The sequence below is a fragment of the Rattus rattus genome, chromosome 2 (genome assembly GCF_011064425.1).
Source record: "Rattus rattus isolate New Zealand chromosome 2, Rrattus_CSIRO_v1, whole genome shotgun sequence".
Classification (NCBI taxonomy): Eukaryota; Metazoa; Chordata; class Mammalia; order Rodentia; family Muridae; genus Rattus; species Rattus rattus.
In genome coordinates, this window is record NC_046155.1 from 152,456,864 (window position 1) to 152,482,396 (window position 25,533).

The 25,533-nt window shown below is 42.2% G+C and overlaps 1 protein-coding gene across 3 annotated transcripts in view; it reads left to right on the top strand.

Moving 5' to 3' along the window:
- The first annotated feature begins 724 nt into the window (after positions 1-724).
- Positions 725-25,533, top strand: part of Tsg101 (tumor susceptibility 101) — a 29,331-nt gene continuing 4,522 nt past the window's right edge. Inside the window, exons 1-7 of one of the 3 annotated variants that reach the window (XM_032893568.1) lie at positions 726-865; positions 7,608-7,692; positions 9,994-10,059; positions 11,754-11,917; positions 13,616-13,742; positions 17,176-17,242; positions 19,143-19,234. In XM_032893568.1, coding sequence (XP_032749459.1) covers positions 824-865; positions 7,608-7,692; positions 9,994-10,059; positions 11,754-11,917; positions 13,616-13,742; positions 17,176-17,242; positions 19,143-19,234 — 643 coding nt within the window. In that variant the 5' untranslated portion in view covers positions 726-823. Of the gene's footprint in view, positions 866-7,607; positions 7,693-9,993; positions 10,060-11,753; positions 11,918-13,615; positions 13,743-17,175; positions 17,243-19,142; positions 19,235-25,533 lie in introns of those variants that run through there. The other 2 variants (XM_032893569.1, XM_032893570.1) reach the window with 2 other exon arrangements.

A 25,533-nucleotide genomic window follows, 5' to 3' on the forward strand; every position in this document is an offset into this window, starting at 1 on the left:
AACCCTGTCTATTTACCTGCCAAATCGCCCATTTGGAAACTTCCCTATCCCTGAGCTATAAGACCCATTTTCTTGCTTATGTCCAATGCTGACCTCCTGAACACAAATTAAAAAGGTTGCTTTAATTAATTGCTTGCTTTAATTAATTTGGCTATGATTTGGGTCCATGGTCTTTCTCCTTGCATCTTTGGGGTTAACACTGGAGAGTCGGCTCAGAAGTTTGAAGAGCAAAGTTCTTTTTAATCTGAAAATAGGCCTGCTCTTAAGCAATGCAGACTGCGGCCTGCGTCATCTTTATATGGGCATACAGGAATTATTAGGGGAAAGTATCCTTTGGAGGAAATTACTTCATGGCTTCCCGAAAGGGGGAAAAATCTCCTTTGCCCTTGCGAACATAACATGAAGGGCTTTCGAGCGTTTAAACTGACAGTAACAAAAACAGATGTGATAGTCAGAGGTGCCCCGGGCGTCGTCACCTAAAAGCAACTCCTGGGTCTAGAATGTCCACGAGCTAGTTCCGTGAGTGACGCGAGCCGAGGACCTTCCGAGCGCCAGTAGGTGTAAAGATCGCTAGCGGGCCGGGATTCTTAAGGGTCGAGAAAGGATAGCCAACATCTGCACCACGCGCACCTGTGGAACAGATCCGAGCTCACGCCCGGCTTCGCACCGCAGACCAGCGTCCCTGGAAGTGACGCGCGGGAAGCGGAAGCACGGCGCGCCGGCTTCCTGCTTGGCAGGGGCGGGGCGGCGGCGGCGATTGTCTGGCGGCCTGGGGCGGCCCCGTGGCGCCTACCCTCTGCCTGTGGGGACGGAGGAGTGCGCCATGGCGGTGTCCGAGAGTCAGCTGAAGAAGATGATGTCCAAGGTGAGCCCGCGCCCTACTAGACGTACCCGCGGGCTAGGTTGAGGCCACCTTCCCTCTGCGGAGCGGCCCTTCCCGCCTTCGCCTCCATAAACAAAAGCGGGGTCGTGCCTGGCGCGGCCGCTGCTGTCCACTCGGCGCCGCTTACGGTCCCAGACGGCCCAGTTGCCGTCTTGTCCTGCGGGCCAGAGCCTGGCCCTGCTCAGAACCAGTCCCCACCCGCCTCTCCCCGGCCCAATCCGGCACACCCCGCCGGAGCTCGGGAACTTGGTGTGTAATTGGTTCGCTGAAGTAGAGCAGCCAGAAAATCTAGACTGCCAGCCCTTCCCCGCTCCAGAGAACTCTGCAGTTGCGTTCCATTGCTTGCACTAACTATGATTGACGCAGTTGTTTGCTTGTTTACTTTGAGTTGAACTTAAAAATTCTTACTGCTTGCCTGGTTGTGGGGTTTTTTCTCTCACTTTTTAAAAGGCCTTTTGGATATTTTGCATATTAGTTTCTTAGTACTTAATACTGGGCACCTGACTCCAGAATGCTTTGCTTTTTTGTAATTCACCAAGTTTGATTGGAATAAAATTTATGTAACGGAGTTGAGCCCTAACTCATCTAGTCAATTGAGTTGGCTTTGATACTCTTACCAAAGCAGTAATGGAGATAGTAGGTTTAAGAAGTTTTCAGTTTACAAGGAAACAACACGAATAAACTGGGCGTGGTGGCACAGGCCTTTAATCCCTGCACTCTGTAGGCAGTTGACCGACAGACAGATCAGGACAGTTTGAGTTCCATACCAGCCAGGGATACACAGTGAGACCGGGTTTCAAAACAAATATAAATTGTTTCTTTTCTTTCTTTATTTTTTCTTTTTCTTTCTTCTTCTTCTTATTCTTTTTTTTTTTTTTAATCTTCTACAACTAGATCTTTTAGTAAAGTCATTCCCAAGTCCTTGAAGACCCTTGCTTGTCTAACCATTTAATCTTTTAGGCTTCCTGATTTTTTTTTTCCTGCAGTTATCTGTAATGACAGAGGGGGTTAGGGGCAATCAAAGTGGCCCAGGTAACAGTCTCTATAGTAATGTTTGGCTTTAAATCATTTGTTTTTTAAAGCCTCAATTAAGCTTTTTAGAGGATGTAGCTATTAACTTCATCTGATTGGGGAGTCTCTGCCCTTATCAAAACTTCTGGCTCATGCAGAGAAAGAGAGAGAGACCATTTTAGTGTTTTAACATTGCTATAGATCATTTTTCTTCTTTGAACATTGTCTTAGCTTCCATCCTAAACAGATTTTTGTTAGCACCATTTTTGGGTGTGATTTTTACCAATTAAGTATATTTCTACACTTAGTCTATCTTTATGCAAATAACTTTGTAGTTCGTTCCTACCAGTAACCTGCTTTTTGTATACAGTATTTTACAATAGAAGATGAGTCACTACTAACTGGGGAGAAGAAAGTGGTTATAATAAAAGTTGTTACTGGGTTTGAAATGATGCCATGCACTTTTACAGATTGGGAGGCAAAGGTAGGCTACCTCTGAGTTTGAGGCCAGCCTGACCTTCATAATGAGACCCTGTCACAAAAAAAACCAAAGCACTATAAACTGTAGGGATATGACAGTGTGAACAATTAGACTAAAAACTGTATTTCTGAGCTTAATTACATAGAAGCCACTATCAAAATAATGTTAATAACATTGGGAAGTTGATAACAGCTTTTGAGGAAAGTGACGCACGCAGGAAGAAATGGTCAGGTTGTGGTTTTCTATTGGATGGTGAGGGGAAGGCTTTGTGAGAAGTGCTACTTAACCAGAAACCTGAGCATATAAGGAACAGTCTGGGGTAAGAACATTTCTAGGAAGAAGGGAAAATAAGTGCAGAGGCTTGAAGCAGAAGTTCCTCAGCAAAAGGCTGCTAGCACGACTAGCTGAGCAGGCAGGAAGTGTGCTGTTTGACAGTAAGCTTCAGGGATGTGGGAGATTTCGAAGGGCCTTGTAGGCTCATGTAAGGATTTTGGAGTTTGATTGGATTGTGCTAGGAAACAATTAAGTTTTTGTTTCTTCAGTTATGAGTATGGAGCCAAATGGATTGGCACACATCTTTAATAACAGATCTCTGTGAGTTTGAGGGCTAGCCAGGTCTGCATATTGAGGTCCAGGCCAGCCAAGGCTACACAGTGAGATTCCGTCACCAAAAACAAGTGCGTGGATATGTGCACATGAGTCGGGCACACACAGGCCAGGGCATTAGATCCCACTGGCTCTAGAGTTACAGCCATTTGTGAACTTAGCAAGAACAGTATGTGCCCTTGACCACCAAGGCATCTCTTTAGCTTACCCCCCTCCCTTTTTTTGAGGTTCTCACTACCTAGACTAGGCTGACTTCCTAGAGAGCCACCTTACTCTGCCTCTGGTGAGACTAAAGGTGTGATCTGTAATACCCAGCCCAGTTGAAAAGAGTACTCTAGGTGCTCTGCTGAGACTCAGAAGAGTGGAAGTAGAGACAACCGCTGCTGCTCACTTAGACCATAGCTGTAGCTATGGAGGTGAAGTCAGATTCTGGAGATAGATGCGTACATACACTCTTTTTAAAAAACAGTTTATTTAAGTGTACTTCTCTATGGATGTGCATGTATATGTGGGTGCCCACAGAAGCCTGAAGAGGGCATTGGATCTCCTGGAGCCGGAGTTATAGGCAGTTCAGAGTCTGCCAATGGGGGTCTTGGGAACTGAATTTGCAAGAGGAACTTAGTGGCCCTTAGTCACTAAGCCATCCAGCTCTTCAGCCCAAGATTCTGGGTATATTTGAAGGTAATACTGAGCAAGACTTGTTGTGGATTGAGAGAGAGGGGTACTCAAGGACAACTTGAAGGTTTGTTTGGTCCCTGAACAGCAACTAGAGTTAAGATGTAGGAAGAATAAAATTGGGAGGGTGATAAAGAGGTTTTTTTCTGATCAGTTTAATGTTTATTAGATATGCAACTGTCAAACTGGTAAATGGATGCAAAGTACTCCCTTTTCCCTTACCTGTTCCCTTGGAATACATTCCAAGACCAAGCAGATATATTAAACCATGTATGTATTGAGCGTTTTCCTATGCATGCTCCCTGTGAGAAAATTTAACTTACAAGTTAGTTTCAGTAATTTAATAATAATATAACAAGATAAAAAAATTATAAAAGATATTCTTTTTTTTTTCTTTCTTTTTTTCGGAACTGGGGACCGAACCCAGGGCCTTGCACTTGCTAGGCAAGCGCTCTACCACTGAGCTAAATCCCCAACCCCATAAAAGATATTCTAATAATATTTCTGGCACTGCTCCTCTTGAACCTGAGACCCACTGAGTTAAGTAGTTTCTTGAACACAAGTACTAGGACAGTTGATCTTAGGCCAGTCAGTCACTAACAGGTGGGGTAGCCTATATAGTTGTGGGTATGCTGGATGATGAGATGACTCACGTCCTGGGCAGGATAGTAGGACTGAGATTTCATCAGACCTCATGCTACTTAGAAATACAATTTAGCTCAGAGATGGTGGTGCACACCTATAATCCCAGCACTGGGAGGCAGAGGCAAGTAGATCTCTCTGAGTTCAAGGCCAGCCTGATCTACAAGAGTTCTAAGACAGCCAGGGCTACACAGAGAAACCTTGTCTTAAGGGGGGGAGGGAGAAGTAGTGAAATTTAATATATGTGAATTGTTTCTTTCCAAAATTTCCTGGTGTTTTGTTTTGTGACTCAGATGTCTATTGATGAAGGAGAGGAGCATAGTTCCCTCCTCGTGACTGCCTGCACATGCTCAGTTCCCCTGCTTCCTCTTCTCAGATATGTGTGCCCATCTTCTTGATGACTTTGAGCACTCTCCATGGCACACTGTTCAGAGGGTACAAAGCTGCATAGCTCCCAGGTCATGCTCCATATGAACTTGGTGTGCATGTGCTTGGTGAGGCTTCCTTGCTGACATTCCTTATCACCTTGTGGCCCTCACTGAGGCCCACAGCCATGGGGTAGCACAGGCCACGGCTGCTCTCTCTTAAATATTTGAGGATTGAGGCTAACCATGGATCACAGAAGCTGCAGAAAGAAGGCACTGCTACACATGTCTGCAGTTTATAGAAGAGGGTCAGAGGGAAAGCATTTTAGAAGATGTGCATGTGTGTGTTGATGTATATATGCATATATGTTTCAAGTTCAGAAGACAGGTCACTGAAGTCAGTTCTCTCCCGCCATGGGGGTTCCAGGGATCAAATTTGGGTCATAGGCTTGGCCAGCATCTTAATGTGGGAGTTTTATTTAACATATATATAAATACAAGAGACAACACTAAAGAAGTGAGATTGGGTGATGAAGAAGAGAAAGGAGTTAGTCCCGTGGCTCAGTAATAATTGATTATAGAAGAGAAAGAACAAAAAAGATCAGAGGGAAGTCAAACTTTGGAAAATGTGGGGTTTGGTGTTTTTTTGGTTGTTGTTGTTTTTAGTTTTTTATTAATCTGTGTGTGTGTGTGTGTATGTGTGTGACGCACACCACACGTGCACATGATTACACATACGACAGTGAGCATGTGGAGGTCAGAGTATAAGTTACAGGAGTTCATTCTTTGTACCATGTGGACCTTGGGAATTGAATTCAGACTTTCAGACCTAATACCTGCTGAGCCATCTTAGCAGTCCATGAACACATTTTAAGAGGAAGAAATCAACTTGGTCAAATACCACTACAAATAAAATGAAGACAGAATTGGGTATGCCACACCATATAGCTAGCTTCGATGACTTTGATAAGCAGTTTTGATGAAGGGGTAGATATAAAATATATGTGCACCCTTTCTGTTGCTGAGGCAAAAATTCTAGAAGCTACACTTTTAAGACCTCTTGTCCCATCACAGAAATCCTACAAGCATGCTATTCAGACATATCCAAATCTGGTCACATATCACTGTCTCCACAGTAGAATATCCAAATTGTAGTAGGCTGGAAGAAGATCATTCTAGACATTAAACAGTGGTTGCTGACACCATAAGGGTTTCTTCCCAGTGAAGAAGCATGGTCATCTCTGCAATGAACTTGCTAGAGAGAAGGGGGAAGAACATAAATGTCTTGAATATCATAATTTTTAGATCCCAAAACTAATTCAAGGATCGTGTGTGTTAAAAAAAAAAAAAAATATATATATATAAATATATATATATATATATATATATATATATATATATATATCAAGAAAATGAAGTGGTCAGCCAATTACTGATTATGGAGCCTTTGATTGGTCAGATGAACAGGTTTGCAATGAAGGTTAAAATAGAGATGAGGCTATTGTTAACAGCTAAATACTAGGTTAAAATAGGCTCTCCGGGGTTGGGGATTTAGCTCAGCGGTAGAGCACTTGCCTAGCAAGCGCAAGGCCCTGGGTTCCAGCTCCGAAAAAAAGAAAAAAGAAAAAGAAAAAAAAAAACAAAACAGGTTCTCCATACGATTAACATAATTTAGCCTTTTGCTTTCTGCCTTGTTTTTAGAATCTGTTGGGATAGCTGGTTGCTTTTCCTTCATGTTTTTCTTCTCTTGTAGTAGGGGAATTGACCAGAGGACTGAGGGCATGCAAAGTGAGCTCTCTACCTCTGGGTCAGACCTCCAGCAGCTGACTGCTTTTACGCTTTTTAAGACAAGCTTATTAAGAGCTTTGTATGGATGGGGCATCAGTGTATTATCAGTTAGCACCTGCCAGATGTGCCTGAACCAGTGTGCTGCTAGTTCTAAAGTAGAGAGCAGCGGAATGAGAAACTATATAGTGAGTGATTTGTTGCAAATTGACAGTGAATGCTACAGTGTGAGAATGAGTGAAGCATGGGAAAGATTTTGTTAAAAAGAAAGATACAGCATGGTGTTTGAATAACCTGTAATTCCCCAGCTTCTCTCAGCTTGAGGCAGAAGATTATTAGTTTTGTTGCCAGTTAGGCAAATGAAGGAATATTAAAAACTATTTTTGGATGGAACCTTTTTTTCTTATGCCTACATGTATGTCCATGTACCTACCTTATACTTGTCTGGTACCTACAGAAGCCAGAAGAAGGTATTGGCTCCCCTGGGATCAGAGTTACAGACTGTTAAGAGTTATACCCATGAAGGTGCTGGGAAGCCATCCTGGGCCCTCTGGAAGAACAGCTAGTGCTCTTAACCACTGAGCTGTTTTGATGAGGCCTTTTAACTTGAAGAAAAGCACTAAAATAGTGGTGAGAAGCTTCAGTAAGGGTTCACTTAGGTTAAGGCGAGCCCAAGGTGTCCCCTTAGGCTTTAATGTTAATGATGAGTAGAAGATTCAAGAGGCTGCAACAGGGCTGGAGAGATGGCTCAGCGGTTAAGAGTACCCGACTACTCTTCCAGAGGTCCTGAGTTCAATTCCCAGCAACCACATGGTGGCTCACAACCATCTGTAAAGAGATCCGATGCCCTCTTCTGGTGTATCTGATGACAGCTACAGTGTACTTATATATAATAAATGAATAAATCTTAAAAAAAAAAAGAGGCTGCAACAGAGAAAATAACGTTTTTAAGAAAATGCAGCCTGGTGGTGGTAGTTCACACTTTTAATCCCAGCACTTGAGAGGCAGGCATGGTGGATCTCTGTGAGTTTGAGGACAGCCAGGGCTACACAGAAACCCTGTCTCAAACAGATGAACAAGAAAGGAAAAGAAGAAGGAAATCCAGCAGTAAAATAGTGCACATTGGTTTTAATTAAACTTTGTAATGTTTGCTTTTCAGTACAAATACAGAGATCTAACCGTCCGTCAAACTGTCAATGTCATCGCTATGTACAAAGATCTCAAACCTGTATTGGATTCGTATGGTAAGTATATATGACAGAAAGATCTGTCACTGTGTTTGAGTTTGTTCCTTGTGTGTGTGTATGACTATACTTTTCATGATTTCCTTTTCAGTTTGTTAGATTTCCAATTGAAGGATTGGGTTTCCACCTAACAGAGGTGTTAGGAAACAGGAGATTATAAGTCTGAAAAAAAAAAAAAGCGGATCTGTTAAGTGCTTCAAGCCTTAAAAAGCGCCACTTTGATACAGTAGTACACAAAGTTAGGCTTAGGGAGATTGGTTTTTCTGTACTGGGAGATCAATCCCGGAGTCTCATGCAAGCTGTACAACCAGCTCATAGGAGGGAATTTTAAAGATAATTTAGTTTGTCATTTTCCAAAGCCTTTCTTTCTAATCTACTAAGGGTGAGAGGGGTGCAGAGAGAGAGAGATTGAGAATGAGAGAGTGCATGCTACAGCATGCATGTGCAGGTCAGAGAACAGCCTACAGGAATGTGTTCTCCTTTCATCATGTCAGTTATAGGGCCTGAACTCAGGTCATCAGGCTCTGCAGCAGGTGCCCTTACCCATTGAGCCATCCTGTCAGGTTCTTTAACAGAGTTGTGAAGAAGATTGTTGAGAGCAGCAGAGGGGGTAGGTGCCAGTCTGCCTGTCTCTGTCTCTCTGTCTGTCTCTCTCTGTGTCTGTCTCCCTCCCCATCATCTCTTTAAGAAAAGAGTTTTGGGTTTGTTGAGGGGAGCAGGGTGTGTTGTTTTTGGGTTTATTTTTGTTTGATTGGTTGGTTGGTTGGTTTTTTGAGACAGTGTCTCTCTATAGCCCTGGTGTCCTGGAACTCTAGACTAGGCTGGCCTCAAACTCACAGGTTTCCATCTGCCTCTGCTTCCCAAGCGCTGGAATTAAAGACCTGCCACCGCTGCCTGGCTAAGACAGGTTTTTAAAACTAAGTTTCAACCTACAGCAGAATCAATCTCTTAGCTGAGATGGAATACCATGTTGACTTGCCTGGGATCTTAGCTGCTGCTATCATATCAGCCCCTCCCTTCCCCACAACATCTCATGCTCAGGAACATGTCACAAGACTACTATAAATCTGGAAGTTATTTTTTAATAATGGTCTTTCGTTTTAGGTGCCAATTTGAGACAAAATTGTAACTTAAGAAATGACATCTGCAGCTGGAGAGGTGGCTCATAGTGATATTCCAGGGCTCTGATGCCCTCCTCTGCCCTCCATGAGTGCATGCTTATGTGGTCCATTTACAGACATGTAAGCAAAACATACGTGTACACATAAAGTAAAAACAAATACATGTTGAAAGAAGGTGTCTGTATTTAACTGTGGAGACATTTCTATTTTCAGTACTATGACTTGATACCACCTTGAGATTGAGAATGACAGCGAGGATCACTATGTAGATAAGGATAGACTTGAACTTCCAATTCCCGTTTTCACCTTCTAAGTGCTAGGGCTATAGACATGCGCCACATGCTCAGCTTACGAAGTTCAGGAATGGAATCCAAGGCTTCAAGCATCTAGGCTTGGCCATATCCCAGGCTGCAGTCAATTAGTGTTTCTAAAGAAAAATGATGAGAAGTTAGCTTTTAGTTTGGCATCATTTCGTAGTGACTTCTTCCCTTTTTAAGTGGTACCAGGGATCGAGCCCAGGGTCTTGATTCTAAAGAAGTGTTCCAATGAACTATGCTCAAAGCTTTGATGGAGGTTTTTTGATTTTTTTGTTTTTTTAACTTACTGATATATTTATTCTTAAATTTGCTAAAAGCAACTTTATTGGGGTTTTTTGTTTGTTTGTTTTGTTTGTTTTGGTTTGGTTTTGGGGGTTTTTTTGTTTTGGTTTTGTTTTTTGTTTTGTTTTGTTTTGTTTTTTTTTTGCTTACTCATTGGCTTCCATCTCAGGCATACATGGCTGGGAGCTTCAGAATGATTTTAATTGTATTTTTTTGAGACGGTGTTTCTCAGTATAAACCTGGCTGTCCTGAAACTCACTGTGTAGAATAGGCTGGCCTCAAACTCAGATCTGCCTGCCTCTGCCTCCCAGTGCTGAGATAGAAAGGCTCAGGGTGATTTTTAAATGGGCTTAAAACCATGCTACTTGCAGGCGAAAAGCCCGTATTTGGAAATGCAGAACTCAGATCCCTTTTTACAGATAACTCAAAGCTTTTAACCTAAGTGAGTCAGTGACAGAGTTTTTGATACTGAACACTAAGTTAGCCTGTTCCATAGTTTCCTGGTGTTTATGAAAGAGTAACTTAACATGGTAGTGTATACAAAAATGCTTGTGATTAAATCTGTCTTTTTTCCCTTTCAGTTTTTAATGATGGCAGTTCCAGGGAGCTGGTGAACCTCACTGGGACAATCCCTGTGCGCTATCGAGGTAAATAGCATATTCGTGTGTTCGTGGTATACGTATCTACAGACAAGAGCATGCTACCAAGGAGTTGAAAGTACACGCTGTACTTCCTAATGGCCTTCTTAACAGCCCCTGCTGTCAATTGTGCTGACATTTAACGTCAGTAATTTGACTTTATTTGGCGGCAGTACCTCGCAATTGTTTTAACTTCTCTGTCAAGATAGAGCAATAAACAAATACCTCACAATTCAGCTGAAACTTAATGTTTCCTGGAATCGTGGCACTGTGTTGGCTCTTATGTCTGCTAGTTCAGCCTCCCTCACAGTGATTCATACCTTTTCAACCATGGGAAGTTCCACTATGCAGTGGTGAGGTGGTGCCTTAGGGTCAGAATTAGGTCTGACTCTGCCATGCAATCTGAATTAATAATGCCTGGATTCGGTACTGACAGTTCATGGAAGTGATACATAAAAAGACTTGCCACTAGCCGGGTGTGCACTAAACAGAGAGTAAAGGACAACTGTTATCTATGGTTATCATATTGGTAATGATGCTGACTTGGATGATTCTGATAACCTTAGTCAGCTCTGTTGTAATCACTGTTAAGCCAGTGCTCAGTTTCTTACGCCTGTTCTGCTTTGGGACAGTTATGTTTATTATTCCTGTGTCTAGCTAGGGCATGTTCCAGAGAAGGGGGCTGAGACCTGGGGCTGGTACAATCTTCAAAGAGCCTTCCCTATAACCTAGTCCTATAATAGGCCCCAGAATATCACCATCAGCTTGAAATAAGTGTTTAGAGCACTGGTTCTCAGCCTTCTAAAAGCTGCAACCCTTTAAATACAGTTCCTTGTGTTGGCCCCCAACCATAAAATTATCCTACTTCATAACTAACCTTGCTACTGTTTTGAGTCATAATATAAATATCTGAAAAGCAGACTATCTGATATGTGACCTCCAAAGGAGTCACAACCCACAGGTTGCAAATCACTGCTCTAGAGCATGAACCTGTGGGGAACATTACACTACAGTTCTGTGATTGCTATGCTGTTGAAATAAAAAAGGAGAACAAGGGAACATAGGAAGATCCCAGAGATCATCACACTTATCAGTCATTTGTGCCTGACATGGTCCTGGAGGAAAAACAATTAACTAAGAGCATCTGTGTTGGACTGAAGCTTATTACCAACTCCACTGTTGTGTCCTCAGGAATGTGCTCTGCTGAGGGGTGCAGGTTGTGAAGTGTGTGTAAATATTGATTTCACCTAGTGAGCCCCTTTCCCCCTCAACCATTCTTTGTGAATCGTAGCATATGGGTCCAAATTACTGTGGGGGAATTCTTGCTTTTAAAAAAGGGGGGGGGAATTCTCAATATTGGTAATAAACCTAAGGCTTTATGTATTAGAGTTACACATTGTAGATGTGTTTGGGAGCTAAAAAAAAGAAATCAGAAGTCATTAGTATCTGGTTTCTTTAGGTGAAACATGCTTTTGCTGAAGCTAAGCAGCAGACGTTAAGGTGGACAAACCGAAAGAGTGCTGTCCACAGCATGTAGTCACCACTCACTTTCTGGCATGGCTTGCATACCAGAGCTCCCAGAAGCACCTTGAATTAGAAATAGCCCTAGTGGCACTCAGCGTGGTGTGTGTTGCTCTCAGCCTTGTGTGTTACACTCCTGAGAAATAAGAGGAGAGTAATTGAAGTTTCTTCTTCTCTCTCAGGTAATATATATAACATTCCAATATGCCTGTGGCTGCTGGACACTTACCCATATAACCCCCCTATCTGTTTTGTTAAGCCTACTAGTTCAATGACTATTAAAACAGGAAAGCATGTGGATGCAAATGGGAAAATCTACCTGCCTTACCTACATGACTGGAAACACGTAAGTATCATGTGGCTCTAGGAAGCGATTGCATGTATGTTCTGCTTACTAGCTTTTCCCTTCAGTTTACACTCAAGGAAGATTCCAGGGTAAGTAAGTTCAGACGGTGGACCAGCCACTGAACTGAGGCTCTCGTTTATTCCTTTGTTTGGTTTTTAGTGATTTTGTTTGTTTGTTTAGGTGTCTACCTCAAACTGTGCTGGCCTCAAACTTGTAGTGATCAATTTTGCCTCAGTTTCCCAAGTACTGAGATGACAGACATGAGCTATAATACCATCCAACTAAAAGGTTCTGTTAAAGTGCTTATTCACCCCTTATTTACTCAGAGGTAGAATCTCACTTTAAAATGGGTCCACTGATGAGGTATATTGGGAACTCAAATCTTCCTCTCCAAAGTATTGCTATCAAGGGTACCGGTTGGGAACTTCTGTTTCTGCCTCTGATGGTGTAACTGGCAGGACGGTGTTTATACCACAAAAAAAACAGAAGCCTATATTGTGTTGGTGTTCTCTAGAGGAACAGAATCAATACAGTGATTATGTTACAAAGGAAGGTTTTTGTTTTTTTTTTTTAAAGATTCAGGGGTTTTTTTGTATATGAATGTTTTACCTAAATGTGTATACACACTACATGTATACCTGGTGTCTGTGGAAGCCAGAAGATGACATCAGATTGCAGGCAGTTGTGAGCCACCATGTAAGACCTGGGAACTGAACCCAGATCCTCTGCAAAAGTAGCCTGTGCTCTTAACTTCTGAGCCACCTCTCCAGCCCTAGAAAGAGTCTTATTACATTGATATGTGTGCTGGGTTGAATAGACAGTAGTGGTCTGTATACTGGAGAGGCTGAGAACCCAGTAAATTCTCAGTCTCTGAGGACGGGACCTCAGCAGTCCCATCCTGTTAATGCCTGGAGGATACCTGGATGTCCAGTAGTTGTCAGTCAACAAAAGAAAGCCAAGAAACCCTGGCATTCGGTGTCAGAGGAGGTCGCAGTAGCAGTGCCGGCAGGGGGCTGGATGCATAGATGCACTCACAGGCAAGTGGAAGGTGGGCAGGGCAGAACAGCAGAGCTCTACCCTCTGACCTCTTTGTGTCTGGGCTGAGATGGGAAGGGTTCACCCACTCAGGGAGGGTCTTCCTTCTTAGTTGATCCAATCAAGTTGATAACCAGAATTAACTATCACATTTATTTTAATAGAGAGAACTCAGAGATAGAATGAACTTGTAAGAGCCTGGCTTTGAGCAGGCCCAGTCCCATTGTTGTTCACTAGTTCTTGTTGCTGAAAGGCTCTGTACGTCTTCACCAGTGATGCCCAGCATGTAAAGTATCACTCCACCAAAAGAGAGAGCTAAGTGTAGGTAAAGAAGATGCAGACGAGTTTCTGTGCTTTTGTGTAACCCATTGTCCCATTTGATAGTTAGTGTGTTTAGGAAAAGCCAGCCACATGACTTGATGGGTAAAGGCACGGGCGACACAAGCCTGGTGATTTAAGTTTGATCCCTGGAACTCAAATAAGGGTGGAAAGAGAACGGATTGTAGCGTTGTCTTCTGACTTGTGCACACTGGCATATGTGCTCATATAATACAAAGCTGAGAGCGCAAAGAAGACAACAGCAATGCCAAACACTATGTATTCTGCTGAGAACCAATTATAGGTGACATGATTTCTTGGGTTTCCCCTCCCTCCCCTTTTTAGCCACGGTCAGAGTTGCTGGAACTTATTCAGATCATGATTGTGATATTTGGAGAGGAGCCTCCAGTGTTCTCCCGACCTACTGTTTCTGCATCCTACCCACCGTACACAGCAGCAGGGCCACCAAACAGTAAGTCCATTGAGATCTGATTTTAAAGTTAGCAGAAACAAAAGCAAAGCCTTGCAAAACTCTTAAAATAACTTCACTTTGCTTTTTAGCTTGTCAAGTTAATGGAGTTTTGGGGAGTATTCTGAGGCCCCACATCTGCATGTACAGGTTCCTACCAAAGACTGGCATTTGGGCTTCCATCTGTGGGTAGAAAGTCAAAGTGTGGATGTTCTGCATTCCAGAGTGCAAGAGAAGCTGCCAAATAGAGCTGGAAGTCCTAAATTATGTATGCCACCTGGAAAGCAGTTGTAACTTTGAAAGGTAGCCTGAGCGCTCTGTGATTCCAGGGTCAGGGTTGTGGAGAATTAATTAGTCAGCTAGCTTGTTCCCTTGAGCTATTCCGGATATACACAATTGGACATCTAGCTCTTGGCTGCTTCTCAGTGGTACAGCCAATTTGTGACTACCTTGTCAGAAGGGTGAGAACAAGGGGACAGTACTGGTCCACCCCTGGGATAGCTCCACCCTGTTCTGTTTATCTGAATGATTCTTGCTGATACTTCAGAATCATCCCGGATAATTAGAAGTCGGTTGTACTTACTTGTTTTGCCGTTTTTGTTTTGTACTGCTTTTACTGTGTTTTAAGTTGTCATTCTGACAAACTTCTCTTTGAAGACCAATTATGTATGCTTTATTTCCTTCTGTCTAAAATCATTCTCTTGTTTTTAGTCTATTTTTCATGAAGACTGTCTTGATTCTTGAACAGAATGAGAATTTAAAAGGAGTGACTCACCCCTCACTTCCAACCCCCAACCCCGCAAAAGCTTGTTGGAACTCTTGCTTCCTGTATTACGATGTTAGCGATTTGACTGAGTATTTTGAGTATTTTGAGTTTAAAGTGGCAAATATTTCCTAGACTGATCTCCCCATTTATTTGTTGAGATAACTTAGTTACCACTTGGAATAAAGGGAAGCTTTCTCTATTTCTTTTCAGTTTCATGTTGCCTTTGAAAGTACAGTATTCCAGAAAGCTCACACTAGTCACTTCTGCAGTCCAGCTTTGTACTCACCGTCTCATCAAGCACTGAAGAGCTAGTTTAAGTAAATCACTAAGAGACCATTGTACTGTCCACCCATTCCAATTGTAGTAACATTTTAGATGTTTAGATAATAACCATCATTAATTATCCTCAGGTATGACTGTGAACAGTGGTGATTCCTCCTATACACCTACTAAGTGATAGCTAAGAATCTTGGATACATATTTGAATAGATAATTAATAGTTGAGAAATCATTGCTCAGAATATTTCTTAACTCTTTCAGGGTAATTTTTAAGTAACCAGTCATGTTACAAGACATTGTTAAAACAAGTGCAGTACTGTGTACCTGTAATTCCAAAGACTTTGGAGGTTTATCCAGAAGAATTGTGTGAGCCTAGGAATTCAGGGTCTGTCTGGCCAACATAGTGAGACATTAGTCTTTAAAAAGTCAGCATTATGGGACTAGAAGACAGCTCAGCAGTTAAGAGCACCTGTTGCTCTTGCAGAGGACCCGCATGGCAGCTTACCACAGTCTATAATTCAACTTCTGGGAGATCCAGTTCCCTCTTCTGACCCTGCAAGTACCAGACATGCATGTGTAGCACATAAGAAGTTGCAGGCAAGATTACTCAGACACATAAAATTAGAGTCAACATTATATCCAAACCTCATTTTTACAGTTTATTTTAATGGTGTTTGAGTGTCTATGTGGGTATACACACATGAGTGCAGGTACCTGAGAAGGCCAGGGGCATCAGATACCCTGTAACTGGACTGCAGTCAGTTGTGAGCTATCCCGTGTGGGTGCCAAGAATAGAACTTAGCTTCTCTGCAAAAGCAATACATGCTTATAGCCACTGACCCATTTCCCTAACCCCTTCAACTGTGTGTGTGTTTGTGTGTCTGTCTGTCTGTCTGTCTTGCTATGTTTTGCCTCTTAACTATGGAGCCATCTCTCCAGACCCTGAAGTGACACATTTTTAAGAAAAGGAAAATGCTTATGATTATGAGAAATTATAACTCAGAGATGGTGCTTTATACATTGGAGAAACCAACACGGAAATGACACTGACCATGTACGTTGCTAATACTTAACAGCAGAACTCGCTTATTTTAAGAGATACTCAAAAAATGTCAACTGTGCTTCCTGCTTGGAAAGTGTCTATGTGTGTGGAATGGAATTATAAGATTTGGGGAGTTTTTGTTGTTTGTTTTATTTTTTTAATGAAATACTGAATTTTCTTCCTTCGTTATACTTAAGAAAAAGTATTATAGCATCTACCGATACATCCTAAGAACGCTGTGAGCCCTGATATGATAGGCTGGTAAAGGCTTCCTACTCTGTTGTTGATAGCAGCCCAGCATACTTCTCCCACTTGCTTGTATTCTGTCACTAGACGGTCATTCTTGAAAGGGTCCATGTCTTTTTCTTCAAGTTCCATCTGTCATACCTCTACTAGATCACTCTACCTTTAACCTTAAGAGGCCTACTCTGCTCTTAGGTTTAAATTAGCTTTTTTCCTGGATAATCCCATAGCCAGCATTCTTTGCTTTCCCTGCCAGCACGATTAACAGAGCATAGCCACTTTCACGGTTTATCTTCCCAATTGGATTCTAAGCAACATGTGGCCAAGGATTCCTTCTCTTCTTATCATCCTCTCTTGTCTTGTCTTGTCTTCTCTCTTCCCCTTTCCCCATCTCTTCCCTACCTCCATCCCCACCAAATCCCTAGTTCCTGTCGTATAGAAGACAATAAACATGTGTTTACTGACTCGTGTTGATTCACCATTGATCTAATGAAAAAAGTTGACTCTGGAGGCAAGTCCTTTCCCATTGACCTTACAGGCTTCTATAAATGAACGAAGCATTCTTGAAGGCTTTTAACTTTCCCCCCCCGCCAATATTTCTAAGCTTTTAAAGCCAATCTAAACAAGTGTGGATGTAAGTTTTGCATAGGATTTCTTACTGTGATTTGGAGTCTTAAGTTCTAAACAAGCCAACAAAACTAGCTCTCCAACTTAGTCAATCTGGTGTTAAATGTCCCAAGATTTCGTAGATGCAGAGGCAGCTATCCTCTAAGAAGCAGTCTTAGAGCAAATGAGGTCAGCATTACCTTCTCCGAAATTACAGGGGAACTTGGCTGTAAAGTTTACCAGGTTGGCCTGTCTGCCAGTCATTTCTTACTGGGATTTGCTAGAGTGTTGTCACTCACATTTAATGATTTGAGGATTAAATGAATTCAAATTACTTCTTCTTTAAAAAAACTAATACAGGCCAGATGTTGGTTTTGTTTTGAGCCTGAGATTGGATTCTTGGTGTGAAATTCTGCTGTGGTTGATATTGGTTCATATTGCTCTACAACCTTTATATTCAGGACTGCATATGACTTTCAAATGTTAAAAATTATTTTTAGCCTCCTACTTGCCAAGCATGCCAAGTGGAATCTCTGCATATCCATCTGGATACCCTCCCAACCCCAGGTAATGAAAACTCTCTTAATTACATTTGGAATCAGAATAATACTAACTGGGGAATTAAATAAATGAGGTTGGTTTATTGGTGTTTGGTTTTTGAGATAGGTATGGCTGTATAGACTCAAAGTCCTAGTTCAGCCTCAGTATTGGTATGTATGTATGTGTATGTATGTATTTATGTATATACACAATATATGCTTATATGCATATATGTAGGTATGCTATTGTATACCATATTTGGCTTATTGTTGGAATTTTGTGGTCACTATGTGCCCATAATTCTAAAGGAGCTTTGTTTTCTTTACAAGAGGAGGGATTGTGGGCAGGCATGGTAATAACAGTAATCTTGATTGGTTTGGGGCCTTGAAATACTTACTTTTTCCTATTTAAGACGTTTGTAAGGGTTAGAGTAATGGCTCATTAGTTAAAGAGCACTTTCTGCTGTTCCAGAGGGACCTGAGTTTGACTCCTAGCACACAAATCAGGAACTCTAGCTGCAAGGGATCCCACATTGCCCTTTGTCTCCATTGGCGTGCACGCGCACACACACACACGCACACACAGTGTGAAAATAATAGCTGACATCAGCATCCAGAGGCAGAAGCAAGGGGCTCTTCAGCCAGAGTAAGATGGGGGGGGGGGTAAATCTTTAAAAAGAAACTTTGGTTTTCTAGAATGCAAATTTAGGACTACTTATTAGAATACATGAATGACATAAACTATACAGAAACAAATTTTTTTTAAGATTTGCTTTCAGAGTGAACGTTTAAGATTACCAATAAGACCCAGGCCTTATCTGCCTCTCTGAAGGTAACCTTATATAATCAGAGCCAAGCAAGACCATTTGTCCATTTACTACTTTGGTTTTTTCTGACATAGGAGCTTACACTTTTTTAAAAAGATATACTTACTTTATTTTTTGTGTAAGTGTTTTTCTCATGTGTATGTCTGTATACCACTTGCATGCCTGGTTCCTTAAGAGCTCAGAAGAGGGTATTGGATTCTCTGAAACTGGAGTTGTGGACAGTAGTGTGGGTGCTAGAAATTGAACCTCAGTCTTCTGCAGGAGCCACTGAGCCATTTCTCCAGCTGGCCCGGACCTCACCACAGCCTCCCAAATGTGGGGTTTATAGGTGTGAGCTACCTGTTGGGCTCTGTTTTGTAGGTTGATTTGATTGTTTTGAGTTTACTAAGATAGAGTCTTGCTATGTAGCCCAAACTGGCCTCATCTGTTTTTGAGACAGTCCCTGTGGCTGTCCTAGAGCTTTCTATGGAGACTATGTAGCTAAACTTAAACTCACAGACATCCTCTGCCACCTGATTGTGGGGATCAAAGCTGCGCATCACCAAGCCTAGCTTTTTCCCTCCCTCTCCCTCTCCCTCTCCGTCCCTTTCCCTCCCTCCCACCCTCCCTCCTTTCTTTTTCGTTTTTAACATGTGTGAGTGGTTTGTTTTTTTTCATGCATGCATATGCACATGAATCTCTGTGTACCACACACATGCCTGGCATCCACAGAGGTTAGAAAGGGCGTCAGATCCCCTGGAGCTAGAGGTACCAGTGGCTATGAAGCAGCATGTGAGTTCTGGGAACCGAGCCTGGGTCTTCTGCAAGAGCAGCAAGCACCTTTACCCACTGAGCCGTCTTCCAGCTTTTGGCCCCATACTCAAAGTACTCTGCTTCGGCCTCCTTCTCAGATTGTAGGCACACACTGCCATGCTTGGCCTTGACATTTCAGTTTCAAACTCAGTGTAATTTCCATACACTGTTCCTTGAATCAACACCTTCTTCTCTACAACTTTACAGTCATTATCTGGCAATATAATATGTCAGTCTTAACTCTCTCAGTGGGGTTCTCACAGCACTGTAGTGTTGGGTCATCTTTACTTTTGGTATTCTTTTCTATAGTGGTTATCCTGGCTGTCCTTACCCACCTGCTGGCCCATACCCTGCCACAACAAGCTCACAGTACCCTTCCCAGCCTCCTGTGACCACTGCTGGTAAGTAGAGCATTTGTATTTTTCTACTTAAGTCAAGGTCAAGTGTCATGAAACATGTATTTCATTTTTACATGTAAATTTTAGAATATTCTCCCATATTGGAAAGCTATAGTGATCAGTGTCTTGTAATATAAAACTTGACATGATTTGTCATTCCATAAATGAGTCTTCTCATTTACTATTTAGAAGTCTAAAAATGTGGCTGATGACTCAGTAACACATTCCTGTTTGCCACATTCTTACTGGTGAATCTCACATGTTTTGAGTCACTAGTGTCTGAGGGTCACCTTCACAGAAGCGGGGAGCCTCTGGAATGCTCCTAAAGACATAGCCCCGAAAGTAAGGTTAGGTACTACTAGCGCATCCTGGGGCTTCATAGCCTAACTGTACAGACACAGGCGAGCTCACCTGTAGAGTTAGTGTGAAAGGGTCAGTAAGATGGTATCCCACACCAATGGTGTTTGCTTTTTCCAGCTGTCTGATCCAGCAGGCTTGTGCCGTCTGCTTGCAGAGTGCCTTCCTGTTGGCACTGTATCTGCCTTGATTCCGGCTGCCTCTGCTTCTGCCTGAGGGGTTTCTCTACTGGAGCTTCTCACTCACCCTGGGTTATCATTCCAGCCATTTCCTCTCTTACCTATTGGACTTCTGCCATTAGCACACAAAAACATGTCCTAACGCAGCCTTTGAAAGCTTCAGCTGCCCTTCCCTGTTTGCACTACCCCATTTCCACCTCATAGCAAACTTCCTTGAGATTGCTCTTCCCTTGCTTTCTTGGTCCCTTCTTGCCTTCCCACTGCCATTCCTCTAAAACTGCTTCTGTGAGAGTCACAGGGACCTTCGTGGGTTTAAATCCAGGGCTGGCCTTTGTGTGGCATGTGACACAGTGGTCCTCTGCCAGCTTGGCTCTCTTTCTAGGGAACCACACTTTCTCCTTTTCCCTGCATCACAGGTGCTTGTGCTCAGTCTCTGCAGATTCCTCCTCTTATGTCGGAATGCCAATTCGTTCTTGGCACTTGGATTTCTCACTCTAATGGTAGAGCTTAAAAGCCCTGTCTACCCACAGCCACTGAATTGTGTCTAGTCTGCACCTCTCTCCCAACCCCGAACATCCTTCATCCAGCTGCCTTCTTGGCGTCTCCACCTGAGGTTTAATAGACATCTTAAACTCAGCGTGACCCAAGTGGAACTCAGGTCTTTCTGCAGTTTATCCATCTCTATTGATACTATCCCATATGCTGACTCGAGTCATCCTTGATTCCTCTAGAATTCTCTTATCTTCAGAATATAGAGAGTGTAACCATACCCATTGCCAATGTAAGTCACCATTATCTCATTGATAATGTATGAGAACCGTCAGCCCCTGCATTTGTTTTTAACATAAGCAGCCTCAAGGATCTTACTCAAACATGAGTTGATGATGTCACTCCTCTACTGAAAACCTTGTGTCCTTCAGAGTTCAGTACAAAGGTTTTAGACTTAGAAGGTCTTGCTGGATCCTGCTCCTCCTTGTTTCTGTTACCTTATCGCCTGCTGTTGTTGGTTGATTTTCCCTTTGTGTTATTGTCAGACTCACTCTTACCAATCTGTGCTCCCACCTCCTCAAACGTGACGCTCCTGTACATACTTGCTGAGTGCTTGAATGGATGCACTCCCAAGATATCGAGAGGCCGATGTTCATTATGTTTCTGATGCCATGAGATCTGATACCAGGATCTCCTGTCTGTGCCTCTGCTCTCCAGACAGGGTCTGCTTCTGTTGTCAGCAGTAGGATCTAATAGCATGGCTTTGATCCATTAAATATGCTTGTCTTTTCTGTGACGTAGCTTCCTTTATGTAAGAAAGATTTTGCTAATTTTGAGACCGAGTCTCATTGTATAACCCTGGCTGGCCTGGAACCTGGTTTGTATTCACAGAGATCTATCTGCCTTTCTCTGCTTCCCAAGTGCTAAGATTAAAGGCATGTGGCCACACACTTGGCCCTATATGATATAATTTAAATTATGTGAATAAAGTATGCTGGGAGTCTTTAATCTGTAAATTATAAACAAAACAAAACAAAACAAAAAACCTAAATCTGGACCCAGAGAAATAGCTTAGTGGTTTAAGAATACTGGTTGCTTTTCCAGAGGTCCCATGTTTGATTCCCAGCCCCCACATAGTGGTTTACAACAGTTACAACTGTTTGTAACTCCAGTTGCAGGGAATCTAATGCCCTCTTCTGGCCTCCTCAAGTACCAGGCACACACGAAGTACACAAACGTACCTGTAGGCAAAACACTCGTGCACATAAAATAGAAGTAACATTATTTGCCAAGTGTGTTGGTGCGCATGTTTAATCCCAGCACTCGGGAGGCAGAGGCAGGCAAATCTCTGTGAATTTTACAAAACAGTCTCCAGGATATCAAGGACCATTACACAGAGGAGCTCTGTCTTGAAAAACCAAAATAAAATAATGATGATGATGATGATGATAATAATAATAACAACAACAACAACAACTTTTTAAAACCCACTGTTTGGGTTTAGTCAGCATCAGAGAGAAATGGGACTAGAACAATTAATTGCCTTATTTCTTAGATAATATTATAATCCCCGTGATCTCATTTATAAATATTTAAATATTTTGTTACATTTGTTTGTGTACGTATATTCTCAGCACTAGTATGGTGGTCAGAAGACAACTTTGAGGAATCTGTTCTTTCCTTCGACCGCTGGGTCCAGGGATTGAACTCAGGTTATTAGGTTATTGGGCCTATTCATTAGCTGTCTTTTGCCTATAAAAGTCTTGTAATTCATTTCAGAACATTAGTTTTGAAGAATTTTATAGCTTAGAAAATTTCCATTTATCCTCAAAATGAGCTTTTATGGAAAATGATATTTAAAATTAAATTTGACTTGAGATTTGAAGAGTCACCACATCAGCTAATCTTACCGTGGTTTTTAAAAAATGTATCACTGTGACCCAACCATTTCAGTGATGACCGCACAGCAGCTGCTCTGTGGTTGCCTGCACAAGACTGGATCTGACAAGACCACACTGGTAGGCGGTGGGTTAGTGAGGCCTGGGCCTCCTGCTAAACTACTGGCTATTTTTAAAATTTAAGGATTCTGAGTAAGTGGAGTCTCCTGTGGTGTGGTATGTTGTTGGTAGCCGTCCTCACTTTGCACATAAGGTGATCACATAAGGTTTTTTTTTTTTTGTTTGGTTTGGTTTGGTTTTGGTGTTTTTGGTTTGGTTTTTGGTTTTTTTGTTTGGTTGGTTGGTTTTGTTTTTTTTTTTTTTTGTTTTTGTTTTTGTTTTTGTTTTTTTGAGCTAAAGTCCATTGCTTGCACAAAGCTGGTGCACTGTCAACCTGAACCCATCTAAGAACCTTCATTAGCACCCTGCCAAGTACAATAAATGAAGATTCTGTGTGTGTAGTTGTTTGGAAGGTTTGTGCCTATGCCAGAACCCAATTTCATGTTGTCACTATCAAAAAAGTAATCTACTTTTTAGAGCAGATGGTTTGTGATACCCTCAGGCTCCATGGTTGGCTGTGCAGTAAATAGTATCCTTACCCTTGGTTTTGTTTCTGACAGCTTCTACGTACTGTCAGTTCTAGTCCAAAAGTATTATTGGTCTTGGGTTTTTTTTAGCATGTATGTATGTATGTATGTATGTATGTATGTATGTATGTATGTATGTTCCTGTGTGTATGTTTTCATATGTGTACAGATGTGTGAAGGAGACTGGAGATCAGCTTGGGTGTCCTCAGTTGCACTCCACTTTTGAGACAAGGTTAAGAGCCAGTTTTGTGGACCAGGAGTTAAGGGTTAAAACTCAGAAAAGTCAGGGCAGAGATAATCAGTGGTTAAGAACACTAGTCTCTCTTACAGAGGACCAGGTTTGATTCTCAGCACACATGCTGGTTCACAACTGTTTGCAACTCCAGGTCCTGGAAATCTGACACCCTCTTCTGGCCTCTGCAGGTAAAACACCTATACTCATAAAATTTAAAAAATAAAATAAAAATTAGAAAAGCTACCATTTATCTTTTCTGATAGGTTAATCGTGGATTCACTAATATGAAATGGCTACTTTTATAGGAAATAGTGATCAGTACTGCTAGAGAGCTCAGTGATGTTATTTCAAGTATTGTGTACTAGGGCAATTTAAAGATACTGGCCTAATTAATTATTTGATGATTTTTCTGCTCTCTAACACGAGGAAATTACGTCTGGATACCACATCTGACAGGTTTTGAGCAGTTATTAATATTATTAAAGGTTTGTAGAGCATCTCTTTGTACTGTATGGAAGCGTCACTGTCATAAAAGGCCAAGGGCTATTAACTGAGGAGATAAGAGGTGGGGACTCTGGCAGGGAGAGAGGAACTCTGGAATAGTCAGGCATGGGAAGATTCACCACCATCTCCAAGGGGACGGCATGAAACTAAGGAGAGGTAACCAGCCATGTGGCACTCACAGAATAGAATAAATGGGTTGACTGAGTTATAAGCTAGTCGGGAAACAAGCCCGGGCTTATGGCCTAGGCATTTATTGATAAATAATTTAGTCTCAGATTTGTTATTTTGAGAATTGAAGACTCTGGTGGAAAAGCCCATGGTTACAAAGTTTTTGACCTTTACTAATCTAGGATTATAGCACTCCACAGTTCTGAAACCTACTTCTTCTTGCTTGGGTAACTGTCGTTGTATGGGAACGTGATATAACAGTGTTCTTGTTATAGCAGATATGGAAAATACAGGACTTCTCTCAAGTCTTAGAAATGATGTGGTATTCCACTAAACACTCAGAAGCTTACAGCAGTTCTATTTTCATGTTTCAGTGGAAAGCAACTCACTGTGTTTTGGATTAAAGTTCAGAAAGTTAGGGATTTTCAAGATTATTCTCATTCGTGCATATGAAGGGGCAGATACCCTTAAACTGAGAGGTGCACGTGGCTGTGAACTGCCACATAGTCCTGAGAACTGAACCCAGATCTCGTGTAAGTGCAGTGAGTTCCCAAACCATGAGTGGCTCTCCTGCCCCATCATTTTACTGTTTCAAAACCCTGAAATTTTCTATTTCAGGTTTTGTTTTGTTTTTTTACTACAGAGATACCATGCTGGCCTCAGACTCACAGAGACTTGCCTGCTTCTGCTTCCCAACATTCTTTCCTTTCTTTTCTTTCTTTTCTTTTTAGAGCCAGTGAAGGGCGTAGACAGGGTTTCTCTGTATAGTCCTGGCTGTCCTGGAACTCACTCTGAAGACTAGGCTGGCCTCAAAACAGAGATCCACCTGCTCTGCCCCCCAAATGCCGGAATTAAAGGCCTGTGCCACCTCTGCCAGACTTCCTCTTCCTTGATAGTGTCCTTTCCATTTTTGTGTTTTTCTAGTTTCCATATATAAGAGAAAACATGACTAATGGGGGGGGGGTGCTTAGCATGGTGCTGCAGTTCTGTCCAGTTTCCTGCAGGTGACATAACTTGTGTGTGTGTGTGTGTGTGTGTGTGTGTGTGTGTGTGTGTGTGTTCCATTACCTGATCATTGTTTTTAAGGCTTTATTTTACTGTTAATGTATTATTTTATTTTGTATGTACCATGTATATGTAGGTACCTGTAGAGGCCAGAAGCGGACTTGGAAACTCCTGGAGCTGGATTTAGAGGTAGCTGAGAGCCACGTGACCTGGGTGTTGGGAACCAAACTTGTGCAGTGTGGTTAGGATGTGTACCACCATGCCTAGTTCATAAGAGGGCCATGATGCACCCAGGGATTTGTACAAGCCAGGAGAGCATCCTTATCAACTGCGGGATCACATTAGTTAATGTCCTGGTAACTGAACGAGGTTCATTATCCTTATCAACTGCGGGATCACGTTAGTTAATGTCCTGGTAACTGAACGAGGTTCGGTAAGGTTCATTTCCCCATAGTTTGAGGGTAGTGTCCATCTTGCCAAGGAAATCAGGGTAGCAAGAATATAGGGACAGATGGTCATATTGCATTGCAGCCGAGCAGCTTGTTATTCAGCATGGGACCCTAACCCGTGGTGTGGTGTCACTCACAGTCAGGTCTTCTCACCTCAGTTAACCTAGTCTAGATTAACTGTGAGAGCTACGTCTACAGTTTCCACAGACTTTATAGATGCTACGTAAACTAGAATTGGCAGAGACTTCCTTCTGTCCTGTGAGCTGTCTACTCTCTTTTCAGGACTTTTTAAATTTGATAGAGTCCCATTTGTCACTTGGTATTAACTGAGCTGTTGAAATCAGATTCAGAAAGTCGCTGGGTACTCCTGGTTCTTTTAAGTGTTTCCTCAA